General features: G+C 32.1%; 1 protein-coding gene across 5 annotated transcripts in view; it reads right to left on the bottom strand.

Moving 5' to 3' along the window:
- The window catches only part of tweek (transmembrane protein KIAA1109 homolog tweek), a 421,377-nt gene that overhangs the window by 26,618 nt on the left and 367,883 nt on the right, over positions 1–26,876 (bottom strand). For 4 of the 5 annotated variants that reach the window (XM_085807390.1, XM_085807392.1, XM_085807389.1 and 1 more), the window contains 6 exons: positions 26,276–26,611; positions 17,488–17,674; positions 12,621–12,778; positions 11,439–11,637; positions 11,064–11,281; positions 1,398–1,652 (listed from right to left, as the gene is read on the bottom strand). In XM_085807390.1, coding sequence (XP_085663516.1) covers positions 1,398–1,652; positions 11,064–11,281; positions 11,439–11,637; positions 12,621–12,778; positions 17,488–17,674; positions 26,276–26,611 — 1,353 coding nt within the window. Of the gene's footprint in view, positions 1–1,397; positions 1,653–11,063; positions 11,282–11,438; positions 11,638–12,620; positions 12,779–17,487; positions 17,675–18,710; positions 19,973–26,275; positions 26,612–26,876 lie in introns of those variants that run through there. The other variant, XM_085807394.1, reaches the window with a different exon arrangement.

Raw genomic sequence — 26,876 nt, 5'->3', positions numbered from 1 at the left:
AGTTCAGCACTCAATTTACACCTGGACATGCTTTGTACACATAATTTCAATCACATATCCTTGATTGGTACAGTACATTAGGTGAAATATGTGCCCCGCAATTTTAAATATGCATATCACATTGTTCACATTCATTCGCTCTCCCCACACTGTAGCAAGTTCAGGCTGGAATTCTACTATTCCTCTTTTCTGCCTCTCAAGAGTGGAATGCAACCTTATGTTCTATGATGATAATTGCTCATCTGGATGAGTACTATTAACCCTCTTAATCTGTAAAAACAATTTAGAATCACCCTGTATATGAGCAAATACAAAGCAATAAACAACTGAAAAAACAATCTAGTTGGGCACTGATAGCAGGAATAAGCGGTGGAAATAATGCAAAATAAAAATAAAATAAAAAGTACATTTAAAATTCATCCCATATATTCCAGAGGTAGGGAATCTTTTTACTATGTGAGGCCACACTTAAATTAGGCAGTGATAAAGGAGGCCACATAAGTTGATATGCCTATAAATGCAACTTTTGTGAAATTATTACACTTTTTGTATAGTTTTATCACTTTTTTGCACCTTTATCACTTTTTGCACACCAATTATATAGAAATAACGCAAAAAACATTAAACCATTTATTAAAATAAAAATGTATAATATAAAATATTTTTGTATTCACATAAGGCTGATAACTTATTATAGCATTAATCCTTAATAATTTTTTAATAAACAACTACATATATTTAAATACTACTTCAAATAAAAGTAATAAAGTAGAAGTATTTTTCAATAAATTTATTACACTATAAAGAAAAACAACAGAAAAGTCATAATAGGAAGGAAAGGAAAAAAATTAAGATTGATCAGAAAAAAATTTTAATTGAGATACACCATTATTAACTGAAGGTGTACAATAATAGATATTTATAACTTGAATGTTTTAATGATATATCAGCTGTAAATAAATTTATAGAAAAGCAAAGTAAGTTAAAGGAAAATAATTAAAAAGCTTCCTGAGCAATTTTGTATTATACCATTTTTTGTGTTAAAACTTTAAAAATATTTTTCATAAATAAATAAATTTTAAATTGAAATAACTATGAAACAATTAATAATATAAATTAAAAACAGTACTGATACCAATTAAATTCAAACTGCAGGTTTCCCACCTAAAGAACTGCATGTTGCCAACCATACTGGTGCTTCAAGTAAGTGAAAGAATTTAAATAAGTAACACTCAGAAAACAGTGAACAACTTTTCTCACTTATTTTCAAATAGCACATGCTATGCATTTTCAAAAATATTAACTTCAATATTCTCTACAACATGGGAACCTCTACAGTGGGCAGAAAAAAATCAGTGAAAAAATTAAATCAATACATATGAAAAAGCAAAACTAACCATCATCTTTGACTACATCTTGCGCTTCTGTTGCAAATGAAATTGTTGGTTTTCTCATACTAAAGATGGCCCATGCTTTCGAACGAAAGTTAATGCCATGAAAGCATGCCAAAGAAATGTTGTAGCCATGAAGATCCATAGTTCCACCTAATATTGTACCCAAATCAGGTAAAGCACTAGTCATGGTACTCAACTGCAAACCAGATACCATTGAAAGAACCTTCTGCCAATGACGATGATGTTTAGCTTCTGTTTCTAGGAGACATTAAAAACGATCAAATGTGTCAGTAAAGGTTTATACACACTTTTTTAAAGTAAAACACACAGTAATTTTAAGTATTTCTTAAAAATGTATATACTGTAAACATACAATAATGTATCAAATCACAATTTGCTAAGAACTATTAACTTACATATCTGTTTTCCTTTTTATGTTATATTTCTTGCACTAAGCTACAATATATGCCGATATTTTGCACTTATACAAGATGCTTGCTTGTTTATGACACAATCATCAAAGGGGAAGAAGGCATGAAAATTTTAGAGCCAGATAAGGCATTATTCTATAGTAAAATTGTTGCATCAACAAATTAACAAGGCTATGAGTAATAACCGCAATGATGACATGTAAAAATCAGTGAAATGACAAATTTGCACGTAAAAAGAAATAAGGCACATTCAATACTTTATTTGCCCATTTTCAGTTATAATGGATCGCACCTGGCATGCCACTGCTGATAAACATCTTGAATGCCTGTATGGAGAATGCCATTCCATGCAGATTCAATCTGCATCTACAGTATATCAGTGGTAATCGTGGGAGTAGACATATGAGCCAACCTTCAAGCTACCCAACAGTTCAGTTGAGAAAAACTGTGGCTTCTGTACAGACCAAGGATGAATTGCTGGTCACAAAGGCTTCTATGAGTGAAATGGATGATAGCACTAGCATGATAAAAAGTAGCTTCAAGAAGGTTTCAGAGATCCCAGTCAGACTTCTATTTTCAAGATTCTCACTGGTGCCCCGCTGACTGCTATTCATAGAAAGCAACAGCCAGAATGAATAATGATATTACCTCAAACCATAATGCTCATGAGAGGACCACTCTGATGCTCTGCAGTGCAATGTTCCAAATGCATTTCCTTATTACAAGAGTAAACAAGGGTCTGGCAATTAGCAAAATAGATGATCTATGCCCTTTAAGCATATTAACATTTTACAGCACTGAAGTAGTAGAGTCATGAAAGATGAGCAATGCCCTCGGCGGGGCTCGAACCTGGATCTCTTGATTATGCACCTCTTGAATACATGCCAAGTATACTACTGTTACACCACAAAAGCATGCTGGAAGAAGGGAGGAAATACCTTATATACTCCCCCTTTTAAGGGCGACTGGGGATTAAGGGACCCAATCGCAATATCCTGGTGGTGACAAATTACAGTCCAACACTTTTTAATTTGGGCAATACTATAGATTCATTAGGGGTTTTTTAAGCAGGACACATAAAAAATGAGCGATGCCCTTGCCGGGACTCGAACCTGGACCTCTCAATTATGCACCAAGTGTGCTATCGTTATGCCATGAAGGCGAAATAAACTTCTCTAAATCCAATAATCCTTCCTGTTTCAAAGGTCTGCTAACTGTTTACAATTACCTCACTTTGCATTAAAGCATTTTCCCATATGCTTGCAAAACAATGATAATTGAATGCACTATTCAAAAATCTGTTTAATGGGTGTATTTTACATTCACTGCATTTGTTTTTAACCAACACTGGGATTCACCCTCTTTTTTTTTAAAAAAAAAAAAAAAAGAACAGCAGTTTAACTAGTAATAATTTTGCATTAATACGACAAATAACTCAATTGCAAATTTCTGATCAATCTGACAACTTTTTTTTTTAGTGTTGCAGTGTTCCTGAAGGAAAGTTTAAATAGAAGACTATTCCTGAATTGTAATGATATTTCCACAAAATCTCATGCTAATCATTATGAAGCAAAATAGATAAGTTTCATAAATCAGAAATCCTTAACCAGACTAAATTTCATAATTAATATAAAACTAGCTTCATCTGTAGTAAAACCAGCATATACTTGGATTTATCACAGAAAAACTTGTTAGCAGAATTTTTCCATTATTTAAATTGCGTTTTGGATTAGGGAAAAGTCAGAGATGAAGTAAAGATGGTTTTACAGAAAAAGTTTCATGAGATCATGGAACCAAACTGATTTGACTTTCACCTTCATTTTAAATTTCAAACAAAGTGATTTGTTTCAAATTTAAAACATTTCATTTTAAGTTCATTTTAAATTTGAAACCCACTGAATTAATATAAAGTATCTCATAGATTGTCCTCTATGAAAGCACTTATTTCTGGGCAAATAATTCTTGTGTTTAGTCACCGGCCTAATACAGCAATATTGCCATGTAATATACCATAACTAAATATATACACAAAACAGTTCTTGAAATACAGTAAAATTTGCAAGAGGTTTTTTTTTTTTCAAAAATTTGACTTAATTTCACTGTAAAATAACTTTCAAACACATTTCAGCCAACAATTAAATTGTTCAGCATTTGAGGTTTTTTTTTTTTTTTTTTTTTTTTTTTTAAATATGCTTTTTATAGTCAGTTTTAATACAGTCACAATTATCAGGCTTTGGAAGTTTTTATTTAAATTGCCACCCTGAGCTAAATATTACCTGAAATTTGCTGACCTGCACTGCAACTGAAAACTACTGAGACATGTTTAGTATTTAATTACATTACCCATGCAATGCACATGAAGGCTTCGCCCTGACTTCTATTCCAGTTTCGACTGATCACCTTCTGGGGAATGTAATCTGAGGTCTTACATAAATCTTCCCTACCACCAGTCTATCAGGAATAGCCTCAAGAAACAAGAGGTATTAAAAATAAGAATATGCAGTTCATGAATGCCCTTTTTCAGCACAGAAGAAAGTTTTACACATTCACAATCAAATGATTATCTTGAAACAAAAATAATGAATGAGACAAATGATAAATAACTCAAGAGAACCAGTCTGTTTTAATTTCTATTGGTTTGTCAATTAGACCATCTTGACCCAATTCTTCAAGTAAAAAGATGTACCATTTAACTTAACATGCACATTTACAGAATGCTAAAAGTTCAGCTTCCATTGTAGATAGAGCAACTATTCTTTGTTTGTTGCATTTACAATTTATGAAATTTTTACCTAATTTAATGAAATAACTTCAAATGATTTTCCATCTTCAGTGGTACACCAACTTGCATCTGATGTAGCATTTAATTTCCCATTGTCTGAAGTATACACTAAACAAGCATTTTGTGTTCCTTTAATATATCTAAATATCTTCTTTATAGCTTTCCAGTGTTTCTCTCTGGGATCTTGATTATATCTTGATAAATGACTTACTGAAAAAGCTAAGTCTGACCTTGTGCCTGTCACTAAGTACATCAATGAACCTAATGCTTCTTGATAGTTTGTCTTCGACACAGGTGGTGAAGATGCTATGTCATCAAGATTTTCACCCAATATTCCCAGAGTCTTGACAGGTTTACATTCATCCATTTCAAAGTTTTTTAAGATTTTAGTTATATAGTTTTCTTGACTGAGTATAAGTTTTCCATATTCTTGCCGGATGTCTATTCCTAAAAATTTTTGTGTTTTAGTGACTTCTCTTATTGTGAACAATTTAGATAGTTGAGAGATGATGTCATTTATCTCAGAATTTGAATTTCCAATCACCATTAAGTCATCCACATATACTAATGATAAGATAGTTGAGCTTATCTTTATAAATATAAACACATGGATCTGACTTTAGTTAAATTCTTTTCTTTAAGAACTTTACATAATTCATCATACCAGCATTTTCCTGATTGTGGTAATCCATATATACTGTAATTTCCAGAAGAAGCGCAGCAGCGTTTACGTGTTTAAAACTTAAATTTTCAGCGGGTGCGGCGTTTAGGTGCACTAAAAATAAAATATTCCCTATGATGGTCATTGTACATAGTTTGGATGGCCTTGTCATTGTGCATAGACTGGTGCTGTTCCCACACAAAAGACCACTCAGTTGCTTTTTGCGAACGTTATTTTGTTTACATTCTTTCCCTTGAACGGACCTACATGCCTTATTCACCCTAAACGAGATCTCAGAACAATAACTTTCTTCACCCTTTCAAATCAACATTCTCATCAGTTTGAATAGTCTCTCTTCTCTGCCATTCGATGAATCTTCCAGGACCCATCCTCTCCCCACTCCTGCCTTTTCTGCAATTTTTTTCAAAGGCGGACATGACTGCACCTGCCTCGCAATAATGAACTCTGACATATTTCCCCTTCAGCATGAATGGATTTTTCTTGGCATTCTGCCAGATACTGGTGAAACTGGTGCAAAAACTGTATCTGTGTTTATGATGGGGCATGAAAGAACGTCATTTACATATGTGTTAGCTTGTGCCGCAAACGGTGACAAGCTAAAGCCAATGATCATTTTTAAACGAAAGACTATTCCGAAGGGAGATTTTCCTAATGACGTAATTATCTGTGCAAACGAGAACGGCTATATGTGCAAAACAATCATGCATGAGTGGCTACAAAAAGTTTGGCAGTGTCGTATGGGATCTTTTTTCCAACCAAAGGGGTTATTGATAATGGATTCCATGCGTGCTCATTTCTTCGAGTCGGTGAAAACCAGATGTCAAAAATTGTCTACGACCGAAGCAATAATTTCTGGTGGTTTGACAAAAATCTTACAACCATTACATTTGTCAGGTAATAAATCCTTCAAAGCTGAAGTCCGAAAGCGGTGGGAGTGTTGGATGAGTGAAGGATTGCTTACGTAAACCAAAAGCGGTAAAATCTTTTGAAGAAATTGCAAAGTGGGCAGGAAGTGCGTGGAAATCAGTAGAAACATCATCAATAATAGCAGGGTTCAAAGAAGCTGAAATAAGATAGAGATAAAGAGACTGTAAACCAAGAGGATGAATGTGACGATGTGGAAGACTTAGATCAGGATTTACTAAATCTTTTTAATTCAGATAGTGAAGATAGGTTGAGTTTTTGCATCTATATGGCCCACGACGATGTCACGCGCAATTTAATCTATTGCGGCATTTCTGTGCAATTTTAATTTTTTTCCTGCTATTTCTCTCGAGTGCGGCGTTTACACTGACGCGGCCTTTCTTCTGGAAATTACGGTACTTTTATTTACAAGATATACTATTTTCGGATCTGATATAAATCCAGGTGGTTGTTTCATGTAAATTGGTTTAGCCAAGTATCCATTTAAATATGCAGTTTTTACATTGAAAAATCTTATTTTGTAGTTTTTGTAAACTGCAATCGATAGCAATGTTCTAAAGGTTGCAAGTCTTATTACTGGGCTAAATCCATCTTTATAATCAATTCCTTTTCTTTAATTAAATCCTGTTGCTACTAGTCTTGCTTTGTAAATTGTTTCTAAATTACCCTTTTCATCCCTTTTTGAGAATATCCAGTGGTCTTTAATAACTTTCTTATCGATGGGTCTTTCAACTAATTTCCAGACTTCATTAGCCTCTATTGAACTCAGTTCTTCTGTCATTGCATGTAGCCAGAATTCACTTTCAGCAGATTCTATAGCTTCATCATACGTCTTAGGTAATCCTTCATTTGTATTGTAGACTACATAATCTTTTAATTTTTCTGGGGACTCCGTAGTTCGCACTGGTCTTTTCTGTACATAATTTCCATGACTATCATGTCCAGGATCTTCATTTATTTGTGGATACTCGGTTGGCTTTTCCAATGAATTATCATTGTGTTCATCATCACTGTTGGATGGCAAAATTTTCTCAGCTTCTTCATCTGCTGTAGTATTATCTTCTCTATAGTATCTGTCAGTTATTTCTGAATTGTTTACATTTCCTGTAGTTTGTTCCTCTTTAGTTTGTTCCTTATAAAAAATAATAAGTTCTTCTAATATTTGATTTTTATCGAATTTTAAATAATTTTCTTTTAGTAAAGGTGATCCAAGTTTCTGTTCATCAAATTTTACATCTCTCACTTCTTGAATTTTATTTAGTTCAGGGATATAAATTTTGTATGCTTTTCTCTTCATACTATAGCCTATCATAATTTCTTTTTGAGCTTTTAGATCCATCTTTCTACGTTTTTCTCGTCTTATATGAACATATGCTTCACATCCAAATCTTTTTAATGTTAGGCTTGCGTCCCTTACACAGTTCATATGGTGTAAACCTTTTATCATTTTTGTGACTCCTGTTATTAACATATACAGCTACTTTAACGCTTTCAGACCAAAATTTTATCAGTAATTCTGCGTCAATTAACATACTTCTAGCAGATTCAATTATAGTACAATTAAAACGTTCAGCTTTTCCATTACTTTCTGGAGTATAAGGGGTTGTAAGTTCATGTTTAATTCCCATTTTTTCAGAAAACTCTTTTATACTTTTAACTAAAAACTCACTACCATTATCACTACGAATTCTTTTTAGTTTCTTTCCTGTTTGTCTTTCTTCTTGAATGATAAGTTTGATTAGAGCTTCTGAAGTTTCACTCTTCTTCTCAATTGTTATCACAAATATGGAATTTCTGTAATCATCTACCACTTCATATTGTTAAAAAATAACAGCTTCCATCTATTGATTTCTCAATTGGTCCAACTAAATCTATGTGCCATAATTCTAAAATATCTTCAGATTACTTAAATTTCACACTTTTATAAGATGTTCGTGTTATTTTTCCTAATGTACAAGGTTCACAATTGTTTTGAGAAATTTTTACATTTTCTAATCCAATGACCGATGAGAGTTTTTTCATTTCTATCAGCCTTTGATAATTTATATGACCTAGTCTCTGCTGCCATAGTACATCATTAACATAACTAATTTTAGCTTCTTCAACAATATTTCCTTCAACTTCAAATTTATTTCCATTTCTGTTAGCTATATATAGAATGTTTCCCTGTTTATTGATCACTTCTGCTTTATTTTTGGTAAAAATTACTTTTAAATCATGAGCTACAATTTTTGATACTGACAGCAGATTTTCACTTAAATTCAGTACTTGCAGAACATTTTCTCTCAAGATGTTCTTATTTCTATCAGTTTACATTTTAATGCTACCAATATCAACTGATTTGATCATGGCCCCTTTTTCAGCTGTCATTATTTGTCATTCTTCATCTTTAAAATTAGTAAATATTTCTTTACTAGTTGCCATGCGAGATGTGGCTCCTGAATCAATAATCCATTTAATTCCTCTATTCTCTTGTTCATTTATTTTATTCTTTCCATTATTTCTATCTTGATTAAGATATGAGCTTTCTATTTTCTTAGATACTTCAAATAAGCATGTAGCTGATTCATAATCTCTTTCCTTGCTTGACATTCTATAAGTTTTATTTCTTAAATTTCTCTGCTTTCAATGTTCTTGTTTAGTTTTCATTTTACATTCAGTTGATTTGTGGCCGAATTTTCCACATCAAAAGCATTTTATACTATTATTATTATTTTGATATTCTTTTATTAAATGTCCTAATTTTCCACAATTAAAGCATCTTCTTTCATATTTCGATTTTATCCAGTTTTTTTTTCCCCCTTAGAACTTACTTTTATTTCTTTTACTCCTTGTTTATTTTTTCCTTCTGTTTCTTTTAAAGCTTGTCTAATTGAAGCTAGATCTTTCTCTTTATTGCTTTTAATAATTTTAACATCAAATTCAACTTCCTTTCTAAGTCCTTCTAGTATGAAGTAAATGAATTCTTTATCTCTTATTTCATCTCCAACTTGAATACTTTTACTTTTCAAAATTACAGCTCTATTCATATAATCATCTACTGACTGATTTTGACTCATTTTCAGTTGAGCTAATTCTATTCTACATTTGATTTGAATATCTTCTGTTCTTGCCGCCATTTCATTTTTTATTTTGTCACATAACTTCTTTGCATTCTTTTCATTCGCATATTTTAACGCTTGTGGAGCTGTCATAGTTTGATTCATTATATTTCTTGCTATCGCGTTATTATCATTCCATATTTCCCAAGTTTTTATTTCATTTTTTGAAATTAACATCATCCTTTTTATATGGTTTTGGTGGTTCATCAGCTTCTATCACACTTCTCCATATTTTTAAACTTCTTAATTCACTTTCAATTCTATTGTCCCGAATAAGATAATTATCGTCACTTAATTTTTCTATATGACTCAAATTTATCATATTATATGCCATATTTTCTAATTTATATTCACTAATTATAATATAAGTCTAATTTATCTCTTAGAGAAATTGGTGATTTGGTTAAGCCTAAACAACATCAATGTTCTATCTGAAAGTTTATTAACAGAGGCGCTCTGCTACCAAATGTTGGTTTTTAAGATTGGCGTATAAATAACATTCTCAAAAGATTCATCCACTTCTAACAAAAACACATTATGGCAATATACAAAAAGAAAACTTTATTAAAGAAAATCAGTCATATGAAATCTTACCCCATTCTACCAAACCATAACATGAAACTCTCTCAATTCCAGATACAGTTTAACTCATTCTTTTTACAATTTAATATCAATGTTGCCAAAATATTAAAACTTAAAATTATGCTTTATAAACGAATACTATCAGATTTTACCTACCAATTTCTTCACAAAATTGTTATTAACGTGTGGTTCTCGAATGTTCCACTGGCAAGTGTGGCATATTGTCCTTGAAGAAGTAAACACCCAGAACTGTTATATGTGACATATCTTGCATCTTGATGCAATAATTATGTGACAATGTTGTGTATATTTGTCATTAGTTTTATCTAGGTCCATATCCCTTTGAGAAGCCAACACATGCATGTCCTGTAAGATGTTTCATTGCAAGGGCACACTATTGTCAGTTGCTTTCACAGTATGTGTTTCCTGCTTTGCCAGAATAAGGATGTTTGAGAACATTTTATGGAATAAGGATCTTCAGAGGCAACAAATAATGCTAGTTTTCATGAAAAATGGAGCTGCACCTCATGTTGGCTGAAAGTAAAAGAATTACCTCATGTCAACTTTTGTGATACTCATGCAATTTCAAGGATTTTTGCCTCCTGATTCTCCACAACCAGATACTCATGTAATTTCAAGAAGTTCTGCCTCCTCACTCTCTACAACCAACATCCAGACTAAAACTAGAAACCAGTGATTGGTGGCTGTGGAGATGTCTAAAAGATAGTTTATTAAACAAACATTCAGACTCTGATTGAGCTGAAAGCTATATAATGAAGCATGTCACTGGTACTTCTTGGGAATCTCTTCATATAATGACTGATCATATTGTCCTTCCAACATACATTAGATAGATTCATTAAAATCATTGTACAGTTTTTTTTTCTTTTGTATAATAATTATTTTATGTGGTAGGCCACGAAAGTGGCTAGTAACTTAAAATAGTTGAAGTATTGCATAAGTACATGAAACATGAACTACATACTTTTCAGCACTCACAAATGAAATATTATTGCGTTGATAGAATTAGAAATAATAAATATATAGAAAAATAAACATTAAAATTTAAAACTACAAATGTGTTACACTGCTGAATAAAATGTAAAAATAACTACTAAAATAGACATAAATTTAAGTTAATTACTGCAAGAAACTGATGAGACGTACCTTCTGTTGGTTTTGATTTCCTCGATCTGTTTTTTAATGAGTGGCGTTGAAGACGTGGTTGCAAAGAAGAAAATACCCGTTTACTACTATGAAATTGTTGTGAAAAAAATTCTTCCAGCTTTGAATACATTTTTATTAAATCTGGTGTAGTGGACTTCGAAATCAGTAACTGAAGTTGATCCCAAGATAATTCTCCATTAATGAATATCAACGCTGGTCTGAAAATAGCAAATTTACATATATAAAATTACCTATGGTGAAATTAACACTAACTTTTACAATTAACAAAAATGTAGATTTTAACACTATAATAATTAAACAATTTTACAGTAAAATATCATCCTTATATTTAAAAGTGTTACCTAAATTTTTTACCTTTTAGTAGGATGACTCGAAATATGATCATGATTAATTACTGTACTGACTCTCCATTCATCTTTTAGTGTTATATCTAATGAGCTGACTCTTCCCATTAGAACACTGGTCCCCATATAATCTAAACGTGATTCCAAAGCACCTAACTTCAGTGCTACTGTATGATCAGGTTCCTGACCCCATTCTTCTTTGAGATGCACTAATAGGAAGAAAAAATTTAAATTCCAACACTAAATGACTAAAACATTATTTTAATCTGTTCCAATATTTGCTAATAACTTCTACTAAAAGTTTTGATGTAAAAGTTTATTACAGTGTACTTTCGATCATCTGTGTGCAGATTATCCATGCATGGCAGTGCCCATGCATACACATTCATTGTTATGTGTGAGAAAATGTAAAAAACAAACATGTACAAGTCCAAGAATGCTCTAAAACCATTAAATTATAGCTTTTAGTTTCAAGGATAATCTTATACAATTTGTTTTGCATGCACATAGTCAAAGGCATTGTTTTGATTGATCCCCAGGATTTTACGCTCCTTTGTACATATTTTCTTGAACAGTTTCTTCTTATTCTTTTAAAAATATATTTAAAATTTTGGAATTAAACAATTTTTAGTACAACTACAAGTACAAAGTGCAATAAAGTTGTTTTAACATTAAAACCAAAAACTTATATTAATTGAAAGATCTGAACAAGATAAAATCACAATAAAGCTTGCCGACCAACATGGAATAGGAATTTATGATAGAGTCAAAAAGAAAAAAAAAAAAAAATCACAAAATATTGTGACAGTGTGGCATGTTCTCCTAAGTGAAACAATATGAAGACAAAAAATAAATAAATAAATAAATAAATTCGGGTATGCTGCCTTGTCAAGATGGCTTAGAAGATTTGAGTTAGATATGATATTGGAGAACCTCAACATACAAGCAGTATCTCTCAGCATAGTGTTGAAGCCACTGATAAAGTCCGCATTATTTTTTTCAAGAATACATAAGTATATGCATGAAAATTGATAGTTTGGATAATTCATGTTTTTTAATTATTTAATTATCTATGATATTTTTTAAAATTATCCATGACCTGCTTCCTGGCATTAGCCAAAATAATTGAGAGTACACTGTATACTGTTACACACCAATTTTAAAAACAAGGCAAGAAAAATCATAATCTTACTACAAGTGTCAATATGACTCAGTTCAATTGTTCCACCAACAATGCCGCCTTTGCTGTCTAGGGTTGAACCTTCTAGTTCAACAGAGAGGAAAAGATTTTTATGTCCACTGCTTCCAATAGAAAGCCTTCCTTGAGATTTAAAATCCCTCGTTAACCAACTGAAAAATAAGTAAACTAAAATTCAACTTTATAAAGTGACAGAAAATGAATATCCTACAACTAAACATTTATTCTTATGCATAATTTATTCTTATTCTACAACATGCATAATAAATTATACATAAAAGTGTGATCTTAGGTGTTTTGGTGCTTTTACATTAATAAGCAGAAGTTGTGGTTAAATATACATGTGGTAGTAAAGACAGCCTGAAATAGCTATGTGAACTTTAACAATACATTCGAGACACATTGAACACATTCAGTATTCAAGGTAATACATTCAAGACCCTAAAGTATTTTCTTCTCTTGGCATGACCATTGGCTGCAGCACAAATTCAGTGTTAGTTTAGCATTAAAATATAACTATGAACAATGTTTGCCTCTATGAACAATATTTTTCCCAAGATGGAATTTAATGGCAAACTCTTTATTATTTGATGATTGCGATATCAAAAAATCTATCTCCACTAGTTCATGAGCAAATGAGCAATGAATAAAAATATACAAAAACTGCATCTAAATAAAAAAATGATGAGCCAAAATGTTTAGCCTGGTTTAATTTTCCAATAATTTGGCAGCTAAATTATTAATCTCTTCTGCAAAACACTACATAAGTTTAATAATTAGGAATCCTCGGCTGTATGTATTGTCAGATCATACTATTTCAACCAATAAAGCACAAACGGTTAAAAATTATACCCTCTATATTAATAGAAAAAATACACAAAATGCATCAGTAATTGCCCTGCTTTAGAGCTGCATAATTTTTCTTTCCAGCATATGGCTTAAATTCAGCCAGAGTCCACTGCAGATCAGCTACACTACTTCTCTATCTTTGAGTAAAATAGTAATTCCAGCTGGAGCACTAAATAAGATGAATTCCGGAATTTCAATTCATTTTTTAAATATTTATCACTAATTTAATGCATTTTATTGTTTTATTCATTCCTTTACTTTTAATTTAATTTATTTAATTATGTTTGCATTTTTTAATGGCTTTCCATAGGGCCACATCTAAGCTTAAGAGTTAAACCCTTTCTAACGTACAATAAAGTGGCAAAAAATACATTTACACAGTTTGGGGAAGGTAAAAAAAAGTACAGCACCTCAAGAGAATGCAAACTATTATATATGGTGCAAGTGGTCAAACATGAACTGATTGATAACTTCCATGACTTAAAAACCCTGAGGTATTTTACTATCTTGGATGAAAAGTACGTATCAAAAAAGCAAGTGCTGCAGTGCCACAAGTGCCAAAAATGATGCCATTCCTCAGAAAACTCACTTTCATCCAAGATATGTAAAATGTGCTCTCCATCATAAAACTTCTGATTGCGCACATGGTCTTCTGGAAACACCCAAATGCAGCAACTTCCAAAGGCCTTAATCCAGCAAGTTGGCATGAGCCAAATTCCCTTAAAATAAACCATCAGCCATTAAAAAAAGATAACAGAGTAAAACCAGGCCTATCTTATGCACAAATGGTTAAAAATCAAGCTAACCTTTTCAATCCCCCCCAGTCATCTGAGGCTGCACATTCAGCTAATCAGAATAATGCTAAGAACACTAAGCAAACAACTTCTGCTAATAATGCTAAAAGCAGTAATAACAGTTTTATGAATAATTCTGGCATATATGATTCTGTAAATATTTTTAAATTCGTAAAAGAATTCAGTGATATGTTTGGAAAAAGTACTATTATTAATAAGCTAAACATTTTTAAAAAATACAAACAGCAACTGGAAGCTGCAGATAACATTACTGACAAAATGTATATTTTTTTCTTAACCCCCTCACTGCACATCCCGCAATTTCCACGGGAAATGTAGAAGCAGCAAACTTTGCACAACCCGCGATTTTTGTGGAGATGAATTTTTGCTGTCTATTTAACTGTGCAACCCGCTCTTTCCCTGGTCAAGGTTTCCTTTCAGATTTTCTGTGATGTTTAATTGTTTATTTAGATGTCGGCTAACAGATGGCATTAGTTGTCCACATTTCTGCCAAATATACAAGAATACGTAATGTAGCATTTTGAGCACGCTTTTCAGAGCTCAAAGATGTCTCGCAGGAAGCTTTTTGTGAGTGATATAAATTATATTCCTGATGATATTTCTGACACTGATAGTAGTTCTGAGTCTGATTTCAAGCATATTGAAGATAGTTATAGCGAAATTGATGAGAATTTCTCGGATTCCTCTGTAGATAGTGATGAATCTGAAAATTCAGTTTCTATTGAAAACGTTCGACAGTGGTGCAAAATTGATATATATGTTTTCATTGATTGAAAAAATTGATATAGATAATGTATAGTATATAAGTTTTGCCTTTGTATTTTATAAAATAAATCATAATTTAACCAATATTAATTTTCAAAATTTTTCTTTTATATCATTATTCTTCAATTTTAGTATTCTGACAACCTTTTCTATGATCTAATTCTATATTGAAAGAAAACTCTTTTACAAAAAATTTTTGTATATTTTATCTCTAAAATATATGTAGATTTGAAATATGTAATAAAAGAATTATACAATTTTTGAACCTATTTTGATTTTAAAAAAGTATGCAGTGAGAGGGTTAATCATGTCTGAAGCCACTGAATATGTAGCTGAGTAATTTTAACGAATGTATTACAATAGTTACATAGAACACAAACGGTCTTGGGTCTAAAACTCAAGAGCTAAAAGATTTCTTAAATGAGTACAGTGGAACCTCGTGATACCAGTTTAATTAGTTCCAGCATTGAGCTTGTGTAGCGAATTTCTCGTATGTAGAAACAAATTTCCCCATTGAAATTAATGGAAATCTAGTTAATCCGTTCCATACCCACAAAAATATCAACATAAAAATCAATTTTCCTAACAAATAATACTAGTAAACTAATATAACCGTAGTTTACATTTTATGCAGAGCCACCTTGTGGCCAGGCACAGATTTCTCCTTCTGCATGATGCAGGTCCTCTTAGGCATTTTCTTTCAAAAGAGACTTGTTTTATCACAATTAAACACCTGCTGAGGAAGAAACCCCTCACTAGTAATAAATTGTAGGAACTCTGGGCGAAATTTATCAGCAGCAGCTGTATCAGAGCTCGAAGCCTCCCCATGTCATGCAACAGTATAAATACCGTTTCTGTTTTTAAATTTTTCGAACCATCCATGGCTTGCCTTAAATACTATCTCATCTTCAGTCAATGTATCTGATGTTTTTCGGGGAAGGTCAGCCTCAGCGCAAATGATAGCTTCCGACACTGAATCACTTTTTAACTGCTTTTCTTTAATCCTCACTAACAACAGCTTCTCGATGTCTTCTAAGAGTTTTGGATGGTGCTTGGAAATAACGATAACTCCTTTGGCCACATCAAGTTTCTTAATTTCTTCCTTCTTCAGAATAGTGCAGATCGTTGATGTCGAATGGCAGTAACTTCGCCAATTCCGTCACTCTTACATGGTTGCACCATGCTGATAAAACTAAATAGGAACTGGCAAATATACTATTTTCTAATCAGTTAAAAGATTTATGTTACAACTGTCTATGATGTATGGTTTTGACAGAACACTTTATATCAGGAATGGCTAAGAAGTCAATCCCGAAGTGGTTTTTAGTCAGTTATACCTGAGAGATTTCAATATACAAATTAACTTATAATGAGTTAATACTTAACTCATGAAACAGCCATGGCTCTTCCAGTCTTCAATAATTATAAAACAATAAAACATTAAATACAAAAGAAATAATGGACATAGTATTCAAAACTGTTGATTCCATTTGAAGAAGTTCCCTCAAATATTGTCTCTTAAAACTGCAACTTGATGAAGGATAGCCAGAATTATTATTACACACCGATGTAAAGCAAATTTACATTGGTGTAAATACAAATAGAATAGAAATAGAAGCAAGTTACAAATAGAAGCAAATTTCTGCAATTATTTTCATTGGAGACAGAATGATGGAGACTTCCTATTAATACTAGCATAACAAAATAAAATTTCTTCTGTATTCTTTATGCGGCCAAATTTCAATTAATAAATATCATGTTGGATTAATACCCATTCTCTCAGTGTCGTTTATTAGTACATAAGACATAAGTTTGAATGTATAAAAATGTCAAGATTTTATTAGGTAGATCATACCACATTTTCAAGAAAAAAGTTGAGTGTTTTAATTTGGAACAGAATTTGATGCAACAATGTGATGGCTCATAATGCAACATTATGATATGCAGCATTATATATAATACGCTTATATAAATATGCAACATTATATATACAATGCAACATTATACATAAAGTTTAATGTGTGTTTTTGTTGAATTATATTTCATAATGCATTCAATTTTATTATGGTGTGTTCATGCAACAGTGTTTTATGATATACTTACATTTATCTTTTCCTTCTGAAGTTAGATAATTTTCTTTTCATTTCTTAAGTAATTACAATATACATTGGAAAATTTAAGAATTACTAAAGGAGAAAAGAGATACTTGAACCTAGGTGAAATTCAAAGGTAATCATTAAAAAAAAATCAGGAACAAATTCAGAAATAATACTAGAAAACTGTTAACAATGAAAATATCAATTGACCTAATAATATAACCAATTTTAAAGTCAGAAAAATGGATGCTCTCAGCTCAACAGAACATCCCTAGAATTTGGCTAAGGGAAAAGGAAGACAATAACAATTAATATGTAATTTACTTAAGAACTTACGTAGTGTTTCCCATTACATTTCCCATATTCATTTGCACATTTAGGCGTGAAAGATTAACTGCAAATAAAACCAGCGTTTCCCAAGCACTACTATGCCTTGAATGAAAAGGTGAAGACTGATCAGAAGATACACTGTCTTTACTATCATCATAACTAGAAGATCCACTCTTGGATGGACTACGGATATCTATGGAAATATTTTTGAAATATTGATACTTCAGTTTTTTAGAAAATAGCTTTGCCTCTTATCTAACCATAATAAAAAGCATAATTAATAAAATATTTATTAAAAACAGAATTGCTTGCACACCCAGTTTCTGTGCATTGAAAAAACACATTATTCCAGCCAAAAAAGTTAAAGTATTAATGGACAGAAATCACACATAACATACAGTAAACAGACAGGACAGAAATCATACATAAATATAAGAATTTTCAGAAACTTTAGCAATTATGATTAATATTATTAGTATTATATAAAATTTAAAAGAATCAGATTTTCAGAAGCCTTTTTCATGCAAAATATGTAATGAAGATGGAGATAAACATGTATCACCTGTAAATAAACAATCTAAGTCATCACCTCTATGACTAAAAAAATTACTTTGAAATCTAATTTTCTCTTTATGTTTATATAGTACAAGTCCGAAATCTGGATGTACAATATGCAAACTGGCAGATTATCCAAATTTTTTGCTTATTTTTACTTTATATAATTAATTAATTTTATGAAATTTAGGAGGAGAGACCAGAAAAAAGCACATTTGTTATAAAAGCGGTATTTCTCAAAACTACCTGAATTTCTGTATGCCACTTTCAAACATTTGCTGGCTTTGGAATCATATGGTGGCTAGTGACAATACACTGACTGACCCCACTTTTGATCTTTCAGCAGTAGTAGAATTTTGGGGGGTTAATATTTTTCTCTTTGACCTAATCAATAAGTGAACACCCAACATATATTTATTCAGAATGGAATGTTGCCAATACAGTAGAAGTCCAGAAATCCACAAAGCTTGGGACCAGAGGTAGTGCGGATTTTAGGATTTTGCGGATTTCAGGAGAGAAAAGATAAAGCATAATATTCAGACTAAAAGTGCAAATAAATAAGGAGTATTATATACATTTAATTAAATTATTACATACATTATTGTAATAATTTATTATATGCATTAAATTATTATTACATATATAAATTGATTATATTATTCATTGTATTATATGTACACAGCATCGAGGTTTGCCGATTTCGCCTCATGCAAAGATTTCCGGTTTCGGATTCTAATGTTAGAATCACTGTTGCTGTAAAATTTCAACAGCTTTTCTTTATTTTTCTGTATATCATACACAACTGTGTCGCAGCCTCCATCTTTTGCAGAATTTGCACTTTTTGCGTTACCGTCAATGCAATGTGTTTCGTTTTTCAATGTTGCAAGCAGTAAAATCATGAGTGCGTTCTTATCTGTCATTATATTAACAAGGGCTGAAATTAAAAATATTCTTAATTTATCCACACAATATCCAGATAAAAAAAGGCAGGACTAAACAATCTCATGAAATAACAAAGCTCAGAAAATACAACGTGAATCGTGAACTTGAACGAAGAGTTGAGTGAATCGTCTGCTTTTTTTACCTCGATGCAGATTAGAGAGAAAAAACTTTTATCTTATTTATTTTATTTTTTCATGTCAATAATTTTGTATTTCTGTTATGACTCATTATTATTCGGTAATTATAACGTCATTATTCGGTAAGTATTCTTTCTTTAATATTTCGTACTCAATGTTGTGGTTTCTGGAAACTGAATGTTTATATTTTGAGAGGCAATGTGGATTTCAGGAGTTGGTGGATTTTCGGTATTTGATTGTACTGGTTGTCGTTTGCAGCCATAACAGCAGGAAGAGAGAAAGAGTGAGATTTGGAAGAACCCAATTTTAATTAGCACAGCAAATTGTGCTCTTCCTTAACTAATTTGAACCAATTATAATTTTTTCAGGCTATATTATCACAGCTGTCTTATCAAAATTACAGTCTGAATTTTAGATTATGTCTTTCTAATTCTTTTTAAGATAATACATGTGGATGGATTTAAGAATTAGCAAAGGAGAAAAGAGATACCTGAACCTCGATTACATTCAAACATAATCATAAAAAAGGGGGTAACAAATTCACAAGCAATACTAGAAAACTGTAGCAATGAAACGATCAATAAACTTTAAAATGTAGTAAATTTTAAAACTCAGGAAAATAGGTGCCCCCAGCTAACAGAAGATCCACAAAATTCGTCTTAGAAAGATAATAACATGATAGGAATGAAACTTGATATACAATTCACTTAAATTACATAGTGTTCCCCCACATTCATTTGCACATTTAGACATGAAAGATTAACTGCAAATAAAACCAGCGTCTGGAGTGAAGAGGTGAAGACCTCTGATCAGCCTAATTCTTTTACAACTTTCTAATTCTGGAGCCAAAGCAGGATCTGCAAAGAGAATGAAGAGTGCACAGGTACAATTTGGGCTTAACAAAGTGCGATTTCAAAATTGAGAAAAACAGCAACTTTATTTTGTCGTACATTTTGAATATTATAGAAAGTGCACATATGGAAAATTCTACTTACTATTCTATTTGATGTAATTTGGCTAGATATTCATTAAAAACATACACGTCTAAAACCATACTCGAAAATTAAACAGATTCTTTCTGATGGCCACAGTTCAGGAACAGCTCCTAATAATGCCGTAAGTATGACGTATACTTCTTATTCCATTGAAGGAAGATTGAAAATAATTAGCATAATGAATATTTTACAGATAAAAACTACTATTTTGATTGAAAAAGCAGATCATTAACCATTTGTTTTTCACCAAGATTCCTGCAGAAGACAAGTAGGAAACAAACAAATATTCAGCTTTTTTTTATAAATTCTGATTCCCTTAACCTGCGAGTATTCACACTGGGTCCAAAGGACCCTCGCGATTAAACAAACCTTTCTCAAAGCAAGCTTATATCACACAAGTTGTTGAAGTCCAGTGTATTCATGTTTTAGGTCAACCTCCTTATGTTTCCAAAGTTTTTTCACTAGTGTTTTGATTCGGAGTGTTGATTTTGATCAGCGCGTCTGTTTGTGTGACTATTACATAATTGGTTTGTGATAGTACAGAACGTGGCAAACATACTGCATAATTTATCTTACAACGAAGGAGACTGAGAATGATATAAATTGTTTTATTGGGGGGATGTAAACAAAAGAAAGAAAGAAAAGGGAAAAAAATGTTTTCACAGCGAAAAAGCACACAAAAACAAAAGCGCACTTCACCCAATGTGAAAAATATTTGTATTTACAACACAAGAAAACACTTTCTTCAATGTGCTGCTAACATCTGTTCATTTGTTCTGTGTCTATAGCGCTAATCAAAAAAATAAGAATCGATACAGAGTAAAGATATACTATTTTTTTTTCTAGGCTAATATGTAATAGGATTTCCTATTCTTTTAAGGAATTTTATTTCATAAAAGCACTTGGAGAAATTAAAAATTTTAATGTGCATATTTTTTTTTATATTTGATCATAAAACTTGATATTGGCATAGATGTAACACCTTTTTCTGAAGATTTACAATATTTTCTTCAGAAAACACGAATCAGGTCTTTTGGACCCAGTGTGTGCACTTGCTTAACCCCTTAACTGCCGCGGGCGTATATATACGCCTTGCTCAGCCGATGCGTTAACTGCCCCAGATGCGCAGCCGATGCGTTAACTTTGCGAATAATTTTAGGTGTAGCAGCGCAAAGCAAATGATAGCAGTTTGGAAGGACGTATATATACGCCTGGGGCAGTTAAGGCATCGGCTGAGCAAGGCGTATATATACGCCCGCAGCAGTTAAAAGGTTAACCTCATATGAGCGTGTGTGCTCCCGGGTTAAAAGCATAAAAGCCTCCTTATTTCATAAACAACTACACCATAGTTTAAATTTTATAATATCTACATGTCATCTTTACTTGAGGTAAACTGATAATCTAAAATCAGGAAATTTCTGAAACACAGAATTTCACTGTTCCAACGTTTTTGATCTTGGACTTTGTACTGTCATATATGATATATAAAAATAAAGCTAAAGGTTGAAAAAAAAAAAGGAAGAAGGGTTTTTTTTTACTTGGATAGGATTTTTGTTTTTAAAAGCAGTGTACGTTTATAATATATACATATATGCAATATTGTGACAGTCTGGCACATGAGTGAAACTTGGCAATTTGGTCAGATCAGAATTCCAGACATAGTTGAGGCTGAGTGTAAGTAAGACATCCAACGACGACAAGAAGAATTTCACTTTTTAGCTCCATATTTTATTTAAGGCAAATGGCAGATCATTCAAGATTACATATGCGATAGTAATTTATACTGAATACGATTACTGCATCATATTATTCAAACAAAGAAAGTCAAAGCGGCAGCAGAAAGATGTTACAGCAGCAGGCAGAGAAAAGCAATTTGACAAAAAATGGCACAAAAAGTTCATTTATAGCAGTGGTTACGTAACATGCCAGAATGTTCTCGAAAATACTGGTCTAGGAGAGAGACTCTGAAATTTCGGAAAGTTAATTACAGGTTGCCTGTTCAGGTAGAGCAAAGCCATCATATTTTTTATATTTTACATCTCCCCTCCCCTCAAAACAAGAGGCCAGGAAAGAAAAGCATTAGTACATTAGTGAAGCAAGAAAAATTTAGAATATGAGGAAAGACATGAAGAAAAACATCCAGGACATAGCTTACGGGCTTTAACTATGCCCAATCATAAATCATGATCTTTCTCATATAATTAGAAAATGCTTAATTATATAATTTTTACAATGGAACCTATGATTTATAAATAAACATATATTTTATAACTACATATCTAATTTAGAACTATAAAACAATAATATATGGAAGAAGAATAATAAATAATAAATTACAATCATAAAAGCCTGAATTTTCCTCAAAATGTCCATTGAAATTAAAGTCCTTTCACAAAAACAGTTGAAGTTGAATGAAAAATTTTTTAAAGTCTCTTGATGCCAATAAGCTCACAAGATAAAAATGCAGTTTTTTCAATAGATATGGTTCCATAATAAGTTTTGAATAGAAGATGTTTAAAAATTTTGTGGGGGAATATCTTTCCATATAAAACTTATAAAATATACAATTTATGCATAATGTACTACTTGCACTCATTCTTCTCATCGTAGGTAATCAAGAATACATTGACATATTTTAAAGCAATATAAGAATTCAATACTGTGAGAACACAGAATTCTCACAGTGAACACTGTGGCAGCATTAATTCTTGTATCGTTATCCCGCGCGGCCACGTGCGTAGAAGTGTATAAAAACTGGAAGGACTAGTTTGTCTTTCTCTTTTCTCTTTCCCCTCTTGCTGCCTGATGTCGTGTTAATGAGTGTGTGTGCAGTCGCCATCATTCCTGGATATTTTGCACGTGGAATGTCGTCGTATTTTTACATAGAAAGAAGCTGAATGAAGAAATCCAATATCTGAAGTAAAGTGCTTGGTTTGAGACTCACTAAGTCCTGTTGCCGTGAATAGCATGAAAAAAACGCTCAAGCAGAATATCAATAGGTGTTCGGCTTCAAGATGTGCTTGGCCAGCGATGGGTCACCACATGATGACAAGTGTGTTAAAAAAATGTGAATGTAGAAAAAGAAGAGCTTGCACATGTTTAAGAAGACTGCGCGATAATACGAAAATGTATAGGAGAAAAATTAGACTGGATATAATTTTGATGAAACAGGATTGCAGTTTATCTACGAGTCGTCTCGTTTCGATATCCATCGAACATTCCATTTTTAGTTATCGCATTGTGTGTATCTAAGTTATGATATTTTAATGTTTTATATGTGTGTGATAAATGTGCCTTATTTAGTCCAGAAAATGTGTTTGATAAAATAAATGTGAGAGAGGAAAAAGAGAGATTCGGCTCATGCATGCATTATTGGGTAAGTCATGTTATTCTATTTAGTAAAGATCATCATGCAATGTACTAACCACTAAATTATAGTTTAATGTATTTACGTGGAATTAATTTGTATTTGATATTCATAGTATCATCACTTTTGGTGGTCATGCCAACAACACCACATTAATGGTGCAGTAACACAAATACGAAACATTATGATATAATACAGTCAAAAGTCTTTAATCCAGACGTCCATAATCCGGAATGATCTATAATCCGAACCTCAAAGCTACAAACTTTCTGCCCATTAACGCATGCTCATAATACCTTTACAAATGCGCATATGCGTCTATACATGCGCATAATACGTTTACGCATGCACGTTTAATGTATAACGAACGGTATAAGCTAAGCTAAAATTATTTAATTATCTATTTCAGTTAATGTTGCAAATTGTGTTGTTCCTTAATCTTCTAATTGGATCTGGCTTATTATTATTTGCAGAGTGTTAGAGCAATTTTATAAAAGTTAGCTTGAACTTTCGATTATGTCAAAAAGAATTTCCGATTCTGGAGCTACCAAAGGATCTACAAAGCGAAAGCATGTTTCGATGTCCATCAAACAAAAAGTGGAATTGCTGCAAAAAATGGATAAAGGCATATCCTTTGATTCTCTAATCATTCTGAAATCTGTTTATCAATTTCACGCTGCTCTGTGTGTGGGGGGGGGGACGACGCGACGCGCAATGAACTGGAGGTTGATCTGTCAGCACTATCCTTATCTTCAGGGCAGATGTTTTTATTTTATTCTGCTTATAATTCCTTACTAAATGTAGTATTTCATCTCGATGTAATCCGTCTTTGATATGATTTAAATCAAATTCCTCGTCATTATAAATATCGCGAATAGACATCAAAAAGTTTTCTGGTTGCAATTTTCTAATTTCGACTATGCACAATGTATGCTTTACGCATGCGCGCATAGAAAGAAATGTTTAATGAAGTAAACAAATAAATATTAAACTTTTTTTTGTAAATTTTGATACAATTTAGATCATAATTGCTCTTTATTTCATAAATTACTGTTTCACATTTTTAATTTTATAATTTCTGCATGCCATCTTACCAAATTTAAACTGATGATCTATAATCCGAAAAAAAAATGATAATCCGGAATCGACGAAGTTCCGACGAGTAAGGATTAAAGACTTTTGACTGTACCTTATGAAAACAATTCAATATAAATCTCTAACAATATGATGCAATATTTTATAAGACAATAAGACCTTGAAATAAATCTTTGGTATGTCCTCTCCAACAAATCAGTACGATTAATTTGCTGATGGCTGGGGGGGTGCTTAAGTACAAAATATCAAAAACCCTCCTTTGCCTAGTAAAAGGTAACTGGTTTTTGGCATTGTACATTGTTTCAAAGTGCTTTGTAAAAAATACAAAATCCTACAAAATAAAATTTAAGACAAATAACTTGTGTGATCAAGTTAGTCTTTTTTAGAATTTTGGAAACTAAAAATGAATATTACCCTACAACAAGAAGAAAGAAAAGAAAATTTTGTTACAGAATTATGCAGGAAAGAAAAATAAAGAAAATTTGTGTTATAAAATTACGTGAAATAAATGTGTTTGTGTATGTGGTAGCATTTCTGTGCTAAACTATGGTCAGAGGATAGTGGCTGGTATGGAAATCTCCAGAAATCTAAGTCAATTTCTTAACTATAGTTGACTCTCCTAACAATAAAATAAAAAGATAAAAATGTTGAGGGGGTGTTAGCAGTATTACCTAGGGGGGCATCGGACATGTGGTATCACTTCTTACTCCTCTCTAAAGAGAGGACGGAAGAAGTAACACACATAGTGTAATATCTAGTGTCCAAAAAAGAAAAGAATACATTCATTTTCATTGAGAATCTGGTAAGAGGGCGATATTTTCAGTGCAATGCAAAAATGGGTTACAGTTTTCCCTCCCCTCATCTCCTGGGCGAAGGGGGACAGAACAATTTTTGAATGGGAAAACTCTGGGAAGAAGGAAAGGCAGGAAAAGGTCAAGATGGGAAAAATAATTTGTCATAGTTAGGGTTTAGGTCTAAATCATGTATTAAAAGGTCATAATTGGGAATAAGTAATGAGCAGTTCTGTAATTCTGCCTCATAAGCAGTTGCTGTAGCTTTGTGTTGTGTTACTGTTCTGTTTTATTTACGTACTGTATTAAAATGGCTGACCAATTTACAGAAGAACAAATAGCAGAATTCAAAGAGGCCTTTTCATTGTTTGATAGAGATGGTGATGGCACAATCACAACTAAAGAATTAGGCACTGTTATATGATCTCTTGGTCAAAATCCTACAGAGGCCGAATTACAAGATATGATAGATGAAGTAGATGCTGATGGAAATGGCGTGAACTCTTCATTTATAGCAGCGGTTACGAAACATGCCAGAATTTTCTCGAAAGTACTGATCTAGGTGGAAGATCCTGAAATTGTGGAAAGTTAATTAGAGGCTGCCTGTTCCCATAGAGCAAAGCCATTGTATTTTTTATATTTTACATATAAATATATATATTAGGCTGCCTTGCCTAAAGATGTAGCAGATATTAATGGGAGAATTTCATGCTAATGAACAACAACCTGAAGTCTTCCCTAACTCGGGTCAATAGTTATTGACTGGATAACTCAACTGCCAACAATTATGTGCATTAATAGTTACCTTATTTGATACATGCACCACTTAATATGAAAAATATACAATAAAATTTGCTATTTATAACATAGAAAATACACTGGTATTTAAATTATTCTACCAATTTTTCTTACCTACACACTTGCGTGATTCTTGAACAGAGCGATCTAAATTCAGCCAAAGCCTATCCCTGTGACTATGGTTAGGCACTAGAGGTCTTATTAGCTTGGTAGGCTCTCTCTCCTTAGCATTGATCCCAGATGATCCATTACTTTTAATACTGTCACAGATTATGGTACTGGCCTTTGTTTGCAGAGATGATACTGGAAATCCCTCACATGCAGTAGTAGAGGTAGTAAAACCACTGGTTGATAATACATTTACTGGAGATGTTTTGAATGCAATGTAGTCCGATTTACTCATACTTGGAGACATTGTGCCACTACTGCTGCTTGTTTCAACTGAATCCTCTTCAAATATAAAAATATGTCAATGAATATCATACAATTATATGTTTTCAGCAGTACTATTCCAAATATGCAAATAAAATACAGAAAAAAAAATTCTTGAAAAATAATTAATCATTAAGAAATTTGCACACAAGTAATGGCAGTCAAATATTTTTTTAAAAAATTATATGTTAAAAGATAGAAAAAAATGCCAAAACCAGGAACAAAGAAACAGTTTATATTCAGTATATTCTAAACTATGCTCCATTCCTTTTAAAGTAATTTT

This window comes from Stegodyphus dumicola, chromosome X1 (genome assembly GCF_044657685.1).
Source record: "Stegodyphus dumicola isolate Sdum_Otavi_A_Nest chromosome X1, ASM4465768v1".
Classification (NCBI taxonomy): domain Eukaryota; kingdom Metazoa; phylum Arthropoda; class Arachnida; order Araneae; family Eresidae; genus Stegodyphus; species Stegodyphus dumicola.
Note: the sequence above shows the minus strand (reverse complement) of the source record. Positions and strands in the feature narration are given on the sequence as shown.